Source organism: Equus quagga, chromosome 1 (assembly GCF_021613505.1).
Source record: "Equus quagga isolate Etosha38 chromosome 1, UCLA_HA_Equagga_1.0, whole genome shotgun sequence".
NCBI lineage: Eukaryota > Metazoa > Chordata > Mammalia > Perissodactyla > Equidae > Equus > Equus quagga.
This window is the reverse complement of record NC_060267.1, coordinates 134,504,677-134,520,633: the sequence shown is the minus strand read 5'-3', so window position 1 is coordinate 134,520,633 and position 15,957 is coordinate 134,504,677. Positions and strand designations below refer to the sequence as shown.

The 15,957-nt window shown below is 59.4% G+C and overlaps 1 protein-coding gene across 1 annotated transcript; it reads right to left on the bottom strand.

Moving 5' to 3' along the window:
- Nucleotides 1-6,452: 6,452 nt before the first annotated feature.
- On the bottom strand, nucleotides 6,453-14,680 carry DUSP7 (dual specificity phosphatase 7). The gene is made up of 3 exons (XM_046681720.1): nucleotides 13,290-14,680; nucleotides 11,338-11,772; nucleotides 6,453-8,528 (listed from the first exon to the last, which is right to left on the bottom strand). The coding sequence occupies exons 1-3, from the start codon at nucleotides 13,804-13,806 to the stop codon at nucleotides 8,221-8,223; spliced, it is 1,260 nt and encodes a 419-aa protein (XP_046537676.1). The 5' UTR covers nucleotides 13,807-14,680; the 3' UTR covers nucleotides 6,453-8,220.
- Nucleotides 14,681-15,957: the final 1,277 nt, after the last annotated feature.

Genomic DNA, 15,957 nt, shown 5'->3' with positions numbered 1-15,957 from the left:
TGGGACGTGTCCTCCGAGGACACACGTAACAACTCCATGAGCACAGGTCACACAGGCCTGACAGCCAGAGCTGGTCAAGTTCCCAGAGGTGCCCCAGACAGTGGCCAGAGGGCCGATGATGCCCAGCACCTGGCCAGAAAGACCTCCAGGAGATGGGGCTGCACAGGGGCCATGGGAGCCAGAAGAGGGACCAGAACCTCAGCTGGGTGAGGAGGTTAGGAAGCCTTCTTGGAGGAGAAGGCATTTGAGCTAAGCTCAGGGTAAGAGTAGATAGAGGTAGCCAACTGAAGGGGGTGCTGGGTGATGCAGCGTTTTCTAGGGAAGGAAATAGCATGTGCAAAGGTCTGGAGGCAGGAACAGTAGGAGGTTCTACACCACAAGCTGTCCCTTCTCTGGGAAGCCTCCCAGACCCCACTGCCTGTTGGAGCTGGGTATCCCTGAGGCTCTGCCCCTCCAGCCTGCTCCCTTCAGGACAGCCCAGACTCAGCACTCCCTCCCAAGCCGTTGCCAGCTCTCCTTCTCTACCTCCCCTGGCTGGTCCCAGGGAACCCACAGATGCATCCCAATCCCTTCAGAAAGGGGGCTGCAGACCCCTCCCTCGAGACGCTGCTTTCCTGGAGTTGGCATGGGTGGGAGCCTAGTTGGTGTTAGGACTGGGAGAGGTCAAAGGCCCAAGGCCACCCTCGACCTCTCAGGCCTGGGATAGTTAAGAGCAGTCACTCCTGAGTCAGCCAAACCTGCACCCAGACCCCAGCGTAGCCCCTTCCCAGCTTTGCCCATCGGGGCTAACGCAGCACATCCCTCTGAGGATTAAATGAGTTCATCAGGTAAAGCTAGCAGGACCCGCCGGTCCAGAGCAAGAGACATACAATTGTGTTATTATTATTACTCTTACTGCAATTAGAGTTGTCAGAGGGTCAGATATGTCAGCAGAACTCCCAGGCAAGGCAGCCTTGAGGGGCAGCTGGAGCCCCTGGCCCCAGGCAGGGGTTCCAGCTGAGGAACGATTCAGGCCCCGGTGCTTTGCTGGGCCCCTGCTGGGTGCCTGGCACTGCCGACACACAGCTTCTCTAAATCAGCTACAATAGCCGAACGCAAAAGACAAATGATCCTGCTTTCCTTTCGGAAACCAATTGGAAAAATGGAACACAGGTGTTTGCCCCGGAAATGCCACTTCTGGGCACGAGGCCCAGGGAAAGAGCCTGAAATGCTGAAAGCACTATACTCAAAGTCCCAGCCCAGAGGTACTGATGGGACAATAAAGAACTGAGATAACCTGAGAGCCTAGCGGCCAGGGAGGGGCAGTGGTGTCCAGCTTTCCTCTTTCCCAGGGGCAGGGGAAAGGGCTGCAGGGGCCTGGCTCCAGGGATGAGGAAAAGTGTGAGCCAGGCCTTTGCTTCTGCCGTTCCCCCACCAGGAGCACCATCCCAAGGCCCCATGTTAGGCTCTTGGGGGAGAGAAGAGAAGCAGCTCCAGGTGAGCCTAGGTTTCAGACGTGTGCGTCAGGGGCCGGAGGCAGGCTCACATGGGTGCGGTGTCAAGGATGGGCAGGACTGGGGAATTCAGGGAGTTGGTGAAGAGGGTCTTTGGGCAAGCAATGTAGGAAAGAGGTCAAGCAAAGAAACGGAATAAGAGGGAGTGGATTGAGATCAAGGCCCTTTCTGACAGCCCCAGGAAGAGACCTAGAATCCATCATCAAACCATCCCCAGACATAGGCTGGGAGCAGGGAGGGGTGGACCGTGAAGCTGTGACGAGGGACCAGGGCTCACCTGGGGACCCCCTTGCTTAGCAGCACTTTAAATTTCTATGGGCCTCAAGACCAGGGGACACTGTGGGGTAGCCCCCTGGGCAAGGAGGAGGAGCAGGTAGATGGAAGGACCAAGTGCTCTCAAGGGGCTACAGCAAACAGGTCTGCTGGGGCAGAGAGAGTCCTGGCCTGGTCCACTCCTCCCCAGCCAGGCACCCTGCCCAAGCCCCCCATCCCAGCCAAGGGCCCCCAGCCCTGGACTCCAGCCTTCTCCTCTCAGGCTGGGCACTGGCTCCTAGGCTATTCCTGATGCCAGGCTGTCGAGCCCCTGGGACAGAGATGAGGGCCTGGGCCATAATTTCTGAGTCCTAAATCTGAGGGCCCGGTCCCTCAGGGTCATTATTCTCATTTCTCGCCTGTAGAAACAGGGAACCTGAATAGAGGAGGAGGAACTGCATGGGGAGGAGGCTTGTCCAAGATCACACCAATCAGCAAATCAGCCACGGCCAGCCCTGGGACGTGCCCCTCTGCAGGGGGTGGTCACAGTTAAATTAACATCACCACAATTCACAATCCCAAGGCCCTGCTTTCTCCTCTTAGATCCACAGTTCTTATCCCCACTGTACAGATGAGGAAACCAAGGCTCCACAAGGGGCCGTCAGGGCTGTGTTGTCCTGGGAAACAGTCTCCAGTATGAGGGAGGATCTTGGCGACCCCTCTTCTCTCTGGGTGTTTGGCATGTGCACAGTGAGGGGTGGGGGCAGGTGAGTGGGGACTCAAACTCCAGCGACCAAGGTTCCACCACAAACCCACGCATGCCCAGGCTAAGACCCATCCTTCTACATGGCATGACAGCTGGCATTCAGGCCATGGACAGGGAGTCAGACAGGCTGGGACCCTCTGTTCACACCATGGATCCTGCTTCCCACGAGGATCAAGTCGTGCTGATCCTGCAGCAGTGTCCTTCTCATACCCCCTCCCTTGCCACAGTGGTCCAGCCCCCATCACCCACCCTGAATGACCGTGCCAGCCTCCCCACTGTCCCCTGTCCTGTACACTTGCCCCTCAGGCTATTTTCCACTTAGCAACCAGGGGATCTTTCTAGTGACAACCAGACCCTGTCAGCCCTGGAGAAGGGGCTGCAGCTTCTCCTTTGCCTGCAGCAGGGGTGGAAAGGCCCTGGGGCCAGAGGAGGAGGTGTGGATGTGGACAGGGCTAGAAAGAAATCCTACAGATGCACAGAAGCCACAAGGAGATGAAGATCCCCTGAGGTGCGCCACGGGGCAGCCCTGGGAAGGGGGCTGGCTGACTGAGCAATGGGGTTCCGGCAGGTCACCTGTCAGGACTCATCTGACCCAGCCAGAGACAAAGGGGCTGAGGCCTCATCTTACCTCTGGAGAGTTGCTAATGAGGTTCTTTAATGGCCAAGACTGGGAAGGGATGACCTCACCCAGGCCACGCCCTGATGAGAGGAGGCTGGAGTCAGAGGCAGGTGGCTGTTCATTGACTATGGGAGCTGCTTGGGCTTGTCTTGTCTGAGAAATGAGGGGGCCGTGTGTGTGCACACATGCATGTGTGCCTGCTCCTTCACAAGGCCAGAGGGCAAAGGCTCCCAGCCTGAAGTGGGAGGCAGGACCTGGGGAAAAGACTCAGGGCAGCAGGATAGGGAGGCTTCACTTCAACTCTGACTCACTCTACAATGCCCCATCTGAGCCTCACCGTCCCCATCTGCATGGGCTTGGGGGAACAGGACAATTCTGAACCCTCCCCAGGCTCTCAGGTCTGCTGGGTATCAGGAGTCAGATGGGACCTAGCCCAGGAGACCTCAGGAAGGAGACAAGAGGGCTGTGCCCAGGTGGGGCCCAGAACAAGAAGGGGAAATGTGTCAAAGATCAGGACCCAGACACCCCCCATGCAACCCAGGCTCCAGGGGCACCCACAGGTTAACATTTGAGCGTGCTCCCTCTAGAGACACCTGGCTCCTGGATCAGGTTCCCTGGCTTCTGTCAGGGTTTGGGTGTAGGTGCTGGTGTTTCTGGCCACGTCCATACTGACGCAGAGGGCAGGCCCAACACAGACGCAGCATCCAGGGGCAGACCTGCATGTGCCAGGCAGCGGCAGCAGCAGAAGAGGGGGCAGGTTCCAGCATGAGCTTGCTGCCCGCCCCCTCTCTGCCCCACTCACAAGGATGAGCATGTTCTGTAAACTCAGGGCGGGGTCCTGGGGAGCTTGCTCCTCTCCAGAGGGCTGCTGGCCCTCTCCCAGGCTCAGAGCAGGACCACCCCAGGGAAATGTTCATCTCTTGTGGTCTCCTTCAGACCCCCTGCAAGGTGACTGCTCCACAGTGTTACAAGTTCTTTCTCGTGTCCAGCATTAGTCACTCCTGCTCTTGTACCTGATTCATTAAGTTGAAGGCCCCATTATCCTGCCACCCAGCCTGACATCACTGAAGTTTCCCCAGGCATGTTCCCACTCCTGGGACAGCCCAGCCGGCACAGGAAATGGCTGCGGGATGAATGTGCCAGTGAGTGACTGAGTGACTGAGTGAGTGAGCAAGTGGCTCAGATCCTCCTCTCATGAGAACGCTAAGTGACTAAGAAGCAGATGAGGGGGTCCTGGGGCCTGGGCTGAGATGGAAACAGAAACAGGAACCTAAAGGGAGGCAGAGAAGGTCAGCAGGAAAGAGATGAGGGCACAGAGACAGAGCAGATACAGCTCCAGAAAGCCAGTGTCCAGGAGCTCAAGGGACACCAGCATCAAGGGCCTCAGCCAAAGATGACCTGAGACGGACAGGGCCCGTGTGAGGAGAGCATGGCAGAAACAGGGTAGAATAACAGGAGCTCAGAGTGGACCATGAGGGGGCGACCTAGGACCCAGAGTGGAGACAGCAGTCGAAAGTAAGCATGGCATAGCCCAAGGTCACAAAGCAAGGACCCAGGGCCCCAGTCACCCAGCGATGACCTGGCCCTCTACCCCTACCAGAGGGAAGCTGAAGGGAACCACAGCTAGGCACGGTGCCAAGGTGTGAATTTCTGCAGATGAGGACACTGAGGGTCAAGGAGGCCACCTGGCCTGACGTTGCACAGGAGGTAAAGCCCCCCAGTCCTTGGTTTGAGGAGCTGGCTCAGGAGGCAACTGCTACTCCCACCCCCCATCCTGTGCTTGGGCACACTGGCACTGCCAGGCACTTACTCGGCCTATCGAGGGCCCAGCCCCCAGCCCAGCACCCGCGGGCTTCCCCAGCCCTGGCCAAGGGCAGCAAGAGGGAACAAAGGCCCAGTCTCTGCCTGTTCAGGCCCCCACCCCCTTGCCCGCCCCTGGCACAGAAGGACCAGGGCCCTGAGGGAGCCCAAGAGCAAAGGCAGCACTGCCCCTTTGCCAACACTGCGAGAACCTTCCCCTCTCCAGGGCTGCTGACTGCACAGCAGTGTTCCCATTCTAAAGATGGGAAAGCTGAGTGAGAGGGCTGAGGAGGTGGGAGCCACACAGCTAGGATTTGGACCCAGGTCCCTCTGCTTGCAGAATTTGCTCTCTGCCCCTCATCATATGCATGAAAGTGTGACATGCTCTGGTCAAACATAACACAGGAGCAGAGAAGGGGCAGGGACATAGAAGGTAGAGCCTGGACAGCCCAAAGGGGAGAGGCCTGGGAAAGGAGATGAGTTGCCCTCATCCTGCCGGCCCTGCCCACCTATCCACCCGGGGCCAGTCCAGTGACGGTCACAGTGAAAGGGATAAAGTCAGGTGAGAGGCAGAGATGAGGAAACTGAGTCAGCACTCAGGCCTCCTAGTTCCTGACCGAGGTTTACTCCATCCAGCCAGATGCGAAGGAGCCATAAGCCCCTCTGAAGCTTCCATTCCCATCTGTAACAGGGGCCGTCACTCACTGGGTGCCTCAAAGCCTCAGGCCATGGCCACCATCCTTCTCTAGACCCCCTTCCTGCTTCCGGCTCCCACCCAGGACTTGGCCTTGACCCCAAAGAGGGGCCTGTGTGCAGGGCCAATACTCACCTGCTCCTGAGAAGGCGGCATGGCCGATTCCTCCCGCAGGCCCAGACCCAGACAGGGAAGTGAACATACTGTGCTCAGCATGCCCCCAAAGCACTGGGTATCTGGGTGTGCTTGGCCCCACTTTACAGAGATGGAAACTGAGGCCACCTAGCTCCTGGGGAGAAGAACGGGGCTGACCTATCTTTGACCAGGTTTCACATCCCACTGGTGCCCCAGGGACTGTGGGAGCAGGGAGGGTGATAAATGCACTCTCCCTGTCCCACCCACAAGAGGAGCAAGAGAAAGGTCCAGGAGCCCAGAGCCCTGGGGCAGTCTGGGCAAGGTCTAAGCAGGTAGCCTGGGGTGATTCTGGGTGAGCAGGGGCTCAGTTGTGTGGCCTTGGTCCATGAAACCTCCTCCAGGTCCCCATCTCCTGTCAACCAATCAGCAAAAGCCACAGAGAAAGCCCTGATGCCCCTGCCTGCCAGTGCCTGCAGGGCTGGGGAAATGCCCAGACTCCAGCTGCACCCAGAGGCCTGGCTGCTTCTCCCGGCTGTGGGCCCCTTTGACTGGTCAAAGCAAGTGCCCAGCAGGCCCTGGACCAGACCAGGCCACCACCTTACGCAGAGCAGGCGCTGCGATGGCAGCCACAATGCCTCTCCTTGCACACCCCTCCCCACCGGCCCCAGGCCCTTATTGGACACCACAACTCACTTTAAAGAAAAAATAATATTTATTTGCAATATAAACAAAGTCCCGCTGTTGGTTCGGGATATATATATGTATGTGTGTGTGTATATATATATATATATATGTAGGGTCACAAATTTTCCTTCATAAGATCATAAAGCAAAACTGGCCACCCTCTTGGCATACCCTCATTTACACAAATCTGATGCATCTTTCTGGGTTTTTCTTTTTAAAAGTAAAAAAGAGAAAGAACCATGTACAGCATGGAAGCTTTTTGTCAATTTCTCAACTGTGGCAAGATTTTAATCTGCTGCCTTAAAGAATCCCTGAAAACAACCCCTGTGAGGTAAGATGCAGTGGGGGCAGAGTTTCCGTGGCCTTGCTTGCATGCCGAGTGCTGGCTCGCTCAGGGACCCCTGCCCGACCACTCACCCCTCCCCGGCCCCCATGCAGTCCTGACACCTGGCAGAACTGAGGTTGGAGAAGGAACAAAACAGGAGGAGGATAACGGAATCCGTGGCTTTGTTCTGTGGATACTAGGGGTGGGGTGGGGTAGGAGTGGACAGAGTCTCACATCCCTTCACTTGCCCAGCCTTGCTGCCAACCCCCATCACCTCCCCGCTACCCCTGCCCTGGAACTGAAATGAATGCGAGTTTCCTGGTAGTAGATGGGCAAGATGAGCACAGGGCAGGCTTCCAGGGGACAGAGGGGCTGGGAGCGGCAGCTGAACCAAAGCAACAGCCAGGGTGAGGGACAGAAACCTGGGAGGCAGTGCTGGGCCTAAGCTTCCCCAGCCACTGGGCCTCCACTCTCAGTTACAGACAGAGAGAGAGAGAAAGAGACAGAAGTAGTGGGTACATACAGAAAAGGGCCCGGGGCCCAGGCCCTGTGAAGGGCCGAGCCCAGAGGGCTAATGCTACTGCCTGGCAGTCTCCCGTGGCCCCACTGGAGGGGCAGGTGGGACGGCAGAGAATGAAAAGGCCACCCGTCCAGCCCACCAACCACAACTTGCAGCAGTCATTGCCGGCAAATGCAGAGCTAAGTCGGGCTGTGCCAAGGTGGGAGATGTGGGCACAACTGGGGGTCCGACGCTGAAAGAGCTGCAAGCCACCCCTTCAAGAAGGGCCCGCTGCAGAAACGGAGGCTTCACACATGTGCAAAACGCATTTGGTCAAGATCAACACGGGGTTTGTCTTTTCCGTTAAAAAATAAAAACCAAAAAACCAATAATTGCTTTTTGAAATAGAAAGAAAAACAAAACGGAGAACACTTCTCTCTCGCAGGATCAAGAAAGGGATGAAATACTGGTTTATACAATCCACCGTTGCATGTAGCCTGAAAATAACACTTTTCATTAAAAAAAGAAAAATCAAGAAGAGCTTGAACACTCTCTGTGCTCCAAGGAGCTCGGATTTACCTGCCAAAAGTAAAAAGTAAACTCAGGTCCGTGGATGTGTCTTTAAAAAACAGCCAGACTGGCTGGGCCATCAACAGAAAGGAGTGCCCTAGGCCAAGGATGAGGCCCTGTTGGACTCCCAAAGCCATGTGTCTGAGAGCCAAGGGCCTCAGACTTCGAGTGGACTCTCCAGAAAGTTCTGCAGAGAGCGGGCTTGCTGTGGGCTCCGCCCTCCCCAGGATGGTGAGGGAAGTTTGGCCAGCCATCAGCCTGGGCCTCTGGGCACAGGCGATGTCCAGGTTCCTCAGGCCAGATGCAGCAGGCATGGGCCCTCCCACCTGGCCCTGTGGAGGATCAGGGAGGGGCTGGCACCCGGCCCGCCTGTGCCCCCGGCCTCACGTGGACTCCAGCGTGTTGAGTGGGAACAGGTTGTGGTTGGTGGGCGTGGAGAAGTAGAGCTGCTCGCTGGGCGTGTGGTTGTCGCATGGGCTGCTCAGCCCCAGCGTCCGCTCGAAGTCCAGCAGCTGACCCATAAAGTTGAAGTTGGGCGAGATGTTGGACTTTTTCCTCTTGACAAAGTCGTAGGCGTCATTGAGTGACAGGTTCATCTTCTGCATCAGGTAGGCCACAGTGACCGTCACTGAGCGGCTGATGCCTGCCAGGCAGTGCACCAGGACACCACACTTCTTGGAGCGGGCCTCGTCTGAAACACACAGGAATGGGTCAGGGAGGCCCTCCTCCAAGAAGCCACAGCAGGTGGGGCTGGAGCACAGATGGTGACTTGGTCCCTGGTTGGTGTTGCCTGACTCTTGAAGTCCTATGCAGGGAGGACAGCAACTTGGGGCAGAGGTCAAGAGCACGACTGTGGAGCGGGCTCTACCGCATGTTAACTCCAAGTCACTGGGATCCCTGCGCCTCAGTTTTCTCGTCTATACAATGGGCCCCATACTCACAGTGCTCTCATAAGGACCTGAGCCAAGTGAGGGCTCCACAAACATGAGCGACTGTGACAATTATAATCATTGCCAGTCCTACTGTGGCTACAACTGTGTGCTACGTCTGCGCCGAGTGTCACCTCATCCTCTCAGGTCTTCCGTACCACGGCTAGGAAGCGAATTTTATAAATGAGGAAACAAAGTGATGAGCCCAAGGCCACACAGGCTCCTCCTAACTCGTGGCACCTGCCAGTGTCAGCCCATGATGCGGGGGCAGAGGTGGGGGTTGCACTTGTTCTCATGGTGCAGTTCCCATAGGCACCCCCAAGAGCCTCCTGGAAAATAGGCCCGAGGGAGGCCCCTCCTCAAGGGAATAAGGGGCTCAGCTAGTCCCCAGGGCCTTAGCCCTGTTCCTGAATAGGCAGGGTCTGGGACCAGGGCCATGCCTGAGATTTCACAAGTGGAGTTTGCTTAAGTGGGGCCCACCCCACTTACTAGACTTCCCCCAAGAGGCCCATGTGTCAGTGCCATCTCCCACCACAGCCAACTAGGTTCTGCCAACCCTCCCCTCCACCCTTCACCCTCCCAGCTTCCCCCAGCTTCCCTCAGACTCCTCTGCCTAACACACAGGAGGAGCTCAATAAATACTGGTTGAGCCACTAAACAACTCAGTCTTGTAATCTCTCCTCTGCTGGACCCTAGGGCAGCTGCCTCAGTGCCATAGCTGTGCCAGGGACAGAGACTAACAAGAGGCAGCCCTGAGCCCTCAAGGTCCCCATCTCCCTGCTTCTGAGTCTACTGTGAGCCAGGCACACAGTCAGCACTCAATCAGCGCACTCCCACAAGATGACGCACAGGTTCATAAATTGTTCCTCATCTGGTGCTCATCGCCTCTGGCCTGGCAGGGCTTCCCTTCCCTGCCCCCACAGAGGGAACCCAGGGCTAAGCATGCAGTAGGTGTTTAATCCAGGGTTGGGGACTGACTAGGGGCAAGACTAGCAGGGAAAGAGACAGATGTTGTGGCTTCGTGTGGAGCCGTGTAGTCTGACCTTGAGATTTGAGGCAGGAGAAGGGGGTGGTGGAGAGGAGACTCCAGTGGTGACACACCAGGATATGGGGAACGTCTGGCCCCCAAACCCATTCATGGGTGATCCAAAGTGAACCCAATTCTGCTGGCTTTATTTTTAGCCCTCTCAGGGTGTGGCTGGCTGGTGGGGGGGCAGGAAGGGGAGCGTGTGGGGGGCCTGAAGCTTGATCCTGTCCCACTGAATCCTACGGGATGCCTGGGCCTCAATTCCTTCACTTGTCAAATGGGGAACAAGGTGCCCCCCAACCCCTGCATCCTTTTCCATCCCCCTCCCCAGATGTAGAGAGGACTTCAAGAAGGATAAAGGCCCCCACAAGCCAGGCTCAGCCCTGGGGAATCTGGGGTCCCCTCTCCTCTCTCCTTGAGGGACAGCAGGAATGCTGAAACAGCACCCCCAGCCCTCTCGGCCATGTCCTCCAGGGCAGAGCTGGGACACTCCGGACAGCCCCAGTGACAGCCCCTCCCCCAGGCCTCAGCTTCCTTCCTTCCTCCCAGCCAGGCACCTAGTTTTGGTTCCCAGTAAGCGGATGAGGCGGGGAAGCCTCCCACTTCCTGTTATTAAAGCGAGCCCAGCCCAGCTGACACTAAAACGCCCTCCACTGGACACGGCCGCCAGCGGGAGAGGATTGCCCAGGCCATCCCCTCCCTGCCACTAGAGGCTGGGCAGAAACACTGGGCCACCAGGCTCAGAGAATCCAGAGTTTACAATCACCCTGATCTTGTGTCCCTTCCCCACACCCTGGGTGAGAGCAGGGGCCAGGGAAGATGACCTGCAGTTTAACAGCCTCCAGCTGGCCAAGGAGGAACCAGGGTGGGGAGGTCAGAGATAAGGCTCAAGTCAGCTGAGGCTGGGGATGTAGGAGGCTCAGAGGGCTCCAAGCCAGGCAGCAGAACACAGTGCTCTGGGGGAGGCCTTCCTCTGCCTCCCCCAACATTCTCTGTACACCCCCTAGACTCCAAGCAAGCCCCACAGGCTGCCAGGGGCATCTGGGACACCACCAAGGCACTCTGGGTAACCCCATTCCAATAGGTGCCTGTTGGGGGTAGGCCTTTGGCTCTATGGCTATCCTTCAGCTCCCTCAGGTACACAGTAGAGCCCAAAGAGGCACCGTGACGGCCCCAGCCTGGAGAGACACATGTGCTGAGGTGTGATGCAGACAGCAAGACCTGCAGGGGCTCTGTGAGCTGTGACGTTTCAGCTTGCTAAGCCTGAAACAGCGGGGCCAGAAAAACACAAACCAGACAGTAGAGTCCACAAGGTACTGACAGCTGCAGGGAGCCCAGGACTCAGGGGACTGCTCAGGCCCTGAGGGCCTCAGTGATTCACAGCAGGCCCAGGTACACCCATGGGCACACGCTGGCACATGCAGGGCACACACAGGTCTCAACAGGCCCAGAGATACTCAGTCAGGCGCGGGCAACACCCAGAGTTCTGTACACACCTTGATGCGCCTGCTCACCCACCCTGCCCAGAGCACAGCAACACCTACCAATGAAGCTGATGGCCTCAGGGAAGAACTGGGAGAGGTTCTGGCTCCAGTGGTCAGAGATGGGGATCTGCTTGTAGGTGAACTCGCCACCGTGCTCGAAGGCATTGGGCAGGTTGGGCGTGACGTTGAGGATATACTTGATGCCGTACTTGCCGAGCACGTCCAGGTTGGTGGAGTCCTTGGCGCAGCCGAGGTAGAGGTAGGGCAGGATCTGGACGGGGAAGGCCGGTTGGCTGGATGGCACAGGGCTGCCGTCCGACTCGGTGGCACTGCTGGGCAACTCTCGGTCTGACTCACCGTCCGAGCAGTCAGAGCTGATGCGCAGGCCCCCCAGGCCTAGCACTGAGGTGGGTGGCGAGCCACTTGGGGAGGACGAGCTGTCCACATTGGTCTCGCAGTGCTCCGAGTACTCTGTCTGGAACTTGTTGAAACCACCTGTAGCCAGGGTGAGACAGGGCCTGGGTGAGAGACTGCTGATGCCACCAGCCCAAACAGTCTGCACAAGACCAACCATGGCCAGGGCTCCCCATGTAAAGCGCCATAACACCAACGGCTAACATGGGCTGTGCCAAGCATGTTACACATGTACTGTCTTCTGTTTTCTCCATATCTATTCTACGACCCTCTTCACAGATGAGGAAACTGAGGCCCCAGGACGTGAAGGAACATGCCTGAGCTCCATATCCTCACCCTTAGGCTTCAGGGCCCCAGCCATACTACCAGTTTTAGGGGTACTTGAGGACAAGCCCCAGCTTATTCCTCTTCCACAGCTCCCATGCACACCTGGGCACCCAAGGGTGCTCAATAACTGCTAAGCGATAAAGGAAAGCAGACAACCCCATCATAGGCCAGCACCGGTGGGTTTGCAAACCCCTCTTATAGATAAGGCCTCATAGATAGAGGCCAGAGCTGCACCTGGGTCAGTTTGAGGCCGAGGGGCCTGGGCCTCCTGACTGGGAGTCCAGTGCTTGGCCACCACCCCCAACCACAGTCAGGGTAGTGTGAAAGTATTGGCTGGCCCCTTCTGCCAACAGAGACAGGTTCATAAAAAGGGTCCCAACTCCACCTCTCCAGAACTCCCCTTAGAACACAAGACCCCCCAGCCTTGGACCCAAAGGCGGGGAGGACCGCTGGGGGCTTTACGGAGACAAGAAATGGGGAGCGCCTTGCAACTAGGCATGAGCCCTGCACCCGAGGGTGCCGCAGGCCTCCCCTCCCCCCCCCCCCCCCCCCCCCCCCCCCCCCCCCGCGGGGGGCCCTTTTTGAATTTTAATTGGGAACCCCCGCCGCCCCCCCCTGGGCCCCCCCCCCCCCCCCCCCAACCGGCGCTGCCTCCCTCTTCTACAAGCTCTGGGGAGGCAGGATTTGAGGGACCGGGAAAACCAGGGCTGGGGCAAGGGACACTGCCTACAGCCCCGCCCCAAGCGCCTCCCAGAGGCCGTGATCCCCAAGTGGTGAGACCCAAACTAGGATGCCCGGAGTCCCCCAACCCAAACGGTCCCTCTGCCCTGGGAGCCGGGATGATGCTGTGAAAGGCTCCTGTCCTGACCCTGGCCTTCCAGGGACACACATTCCAGGCTGGAGGAGCTAGACTTGAGTGCCCTGTTGCCTTCGGGGTGCCAGGTGGGGTCCCTCACTCCTTTAAGGGGCTCAGCTGGAACTTGGGCGCTGCCATGGCTCCAGCAACAGGGAAAAAGGAAAGCCTAGGCGGGGAAAAGTTTGCTCAGCCCACTCGAATCGTCCCAATAAAGGGGTGCAGAGGGGGCCCCCGCGCTAGCCTAAAGCCGCATCGCGGGGACCGGGCTCCCGGGAGGGGCAGACGCGGGCCGGGGGGCGACGTGGCGCCGGGCCGGGCAGGCTCAGCGCGTGCAGAGAAAGCAGCCTCCGGCAGAGGCGTCAGCGAATCGCGGGAGAGGCTCAATCCCAGCCAGGGGTCTCGGTACTGCCCTCACCTTGGAGGTAGTAGGCCTGGCAGCCGTCGTCGCGCAGCTTTTGCAGAAGCAGACCAAGCACCGAGGCGGGAGCGCCAGGCTCTGGCTGCCACTCGGCCGTGGCCTCGTCGTAGAGCAGCACGGTGGCCGCCTTGCAGCGCGTGGCGAAGCGCTCCTTGTCGGCGTGGTTGGGGATGATGGAGCGGATGGGCAGGTTGCCCTTGCGCAGGCGGCGCAGCATGAGACCCGGGATGGCCAGGTTGATGGCCGTCTCGATATGCGACGACTCGAACAGCTCGTGCGGCCGGCAGTCGAGCAGCAGCAGGGACGCGCCGCCGCGCGCCTCCAGCTCCTCCTGCAGCCACTCGGCGCTCTTGCAGGGCATGGCCCCCGCACCCGTCGCCGCGCCCGCCCCAGTGCCGGCGCCAGACCCGGACCCTGCACCGGGCTCCGACCCCGCCCCGGTGCCCCCAGCCGCCGACGCCCCCGAGGCCGACATGTGCGCCCGCGCTGGGGGGCCGCGGAGCTGGTTTTTCATGGGGAGCGCGGGCGGCCCGGGGCCGGGGCCGGGCAGCTCTGCCCTGGGACGGCGCCCCGGCCGCGCGGGCCACAGCCGCGTCTCCGGGCGCCCGCCTCCCGCCGAGCTGCGCGCCCGCCGCCCCGGCCTCCCGGCCTCCCGGCCTCCGTCCCGCCCGGCCCTCCGCGCGCGCCGCGGCCTGACAGCCCCAATTAAACGGCGGCTCCGGCGGCCGCGCGCCGAGGCGTCCTCCGGGGGGCGGGGCCGCGGGGCCGGCACCCGGGCTTAAAGGCGCCGCGCCTCCGCCACCCCTCCCCACGGGGTACGCGGACGCGCTCGCGGACCCGTGCGCCTGGAGATCTGCGCCCCGGCCTTCTCCCCGCCTCAGCGGCGCCGCCGTCTCGCCTTGCCCGGAACTGGCTATGACCCGCCTAGGGGACCCGGCCAAGACGCCCTCCGGAGTCCTTTATGCCTGTGCTCCCAGCTCATCTGTGCCCCACCGTGAAGGGCTCCCCTGGGGACGTCCTGTTCCTAGCATCTTCTCTCTACATTCACAGAAGCAGAGTTTCTCCAGGGACGGGGCGGAGGGAGGGGCGGTCACGCTGGCCCAACCTCCCCTCCTCCTGTCTGTCAACCCCATTCATTCATTCTCTCAGCTAGTTCATTCAACAAATGGAAATTGAACGCCTACTACGTGCCAGACACCGTGCTTAGGCAGTAACCGCTTTAGGCGACTGCCTAGTCCCTATGATGGCCACAGGCTCTGGGACCTGGGGTTGAGTCTCATCCCAGTAGGCCTGGTTGGGAATAAGCACTTAAGAGCCTGGAGAAGTAGGACGGCCCAGGGCGGTGCCACTCTCCGCGGGCAGGGGTGGACAGATCCTAGAAAGGACTAGCCCTGGGAAGAGAGAGCGAGCCCCTTAAGAAAGCTTTACAAGCAGGGTGGTGACAGGCGCCGAGTGAAGTGCCACGTGACTTCTCCAAGGGGCGGGTGGGAGGGGGTAAGCGCTCCTTTATAAGCGGCTCTTCTTCTCCTACCTCCTTCCCAATGCACCAACAAAACCTTGCGGTAGGCGGGAGTGAGCCGCGCAAATGGCCAATCGCGACCGAAGGAGACAGTGATGGGGAGGCGGGGCCCGCAGCCGGCTCCACCCAGCGCGGGAAGTGGGCGGGGCCTCCGCGAGCGCTCTGTGTCAGCTCGCTGGCGGGCGGGGCGGAGGAGGTGAATGAATTCGCAGGTAGCGTTGGAACAAAGCGGCTCGGCGCGAGCGGCGCGCGTGCGCAGGGCCTGCCGCGCTTTCCCTACGGAACCAGGCCTGTCTGCCCCGGAGTGGGAGCTCGCGGCTGGGCCCTACCGTCCGCCTGGTCCATTTCCTGTCGGGCGGAGTGCCCCCGCCTCCTTGGGGCTCGCCCGCCCCGCCTCTGCCCGAGGCTGGTCGGCTGTGAGCCACCTTGCCTTTACCCCCAGCTGGAGAGAGTGGGGTGAGAGGAAGGAGGCGGTGGTGTTCGAGACTACCCGGAGGATTTGAGCTTGCCGCTGACGGGAAGGCACCAAGAGGGGAGACCGTGGAGCAGTCCCGCTCCCCCCAGTCTTCCATGCGAAGGGTCTACCCCTGTAGGAGCAAGGGTCGCTCCCACAGTCACACTTCCAGAAGGGCCACAGCATTGCAGCCAGAGATGGTTTTATCCCTCAGGATTCAATCCCCCGAGAAGTGATAGGAGAATCACATCTCTGGCCTCCCCCAGGGCTGTCTTTGGGTTGCTCGGAGAGCCTCCTTCCCTGGGGTCCTAGGACCTATGGAAAGAGCTTCCAGGGCCTAGACCCAGATTCTGCCCTATCACTTGCTGTCGTGTTTTGTAACTGGAGTGTGGTTCTCACCTCTCTGGGCCTCAGTTTTCCCGCTGTGGGAGTGTGCTGCTCTCGATAGTGCCTAGCCAGCCCATCACAAATCTGTCCAGCTGGGAGGGTGTTTCTCTGGGGTCAGACCCCTGGCTGGCAGTCCAGGAGCTGGTTGTCAGGGATGGAAGCAGCACTCAAAAAAGAGACGGGAGCAGACCCACAGGGGAGGGGACCTGCTGGCCACTGACTCATGTATCAGGCGGCTTAGCTTCAGCAACAGCAGTGCCTCATGAGGAATTGGCTGCTGCTCTCACTAGGAGTACAGCTGAAGT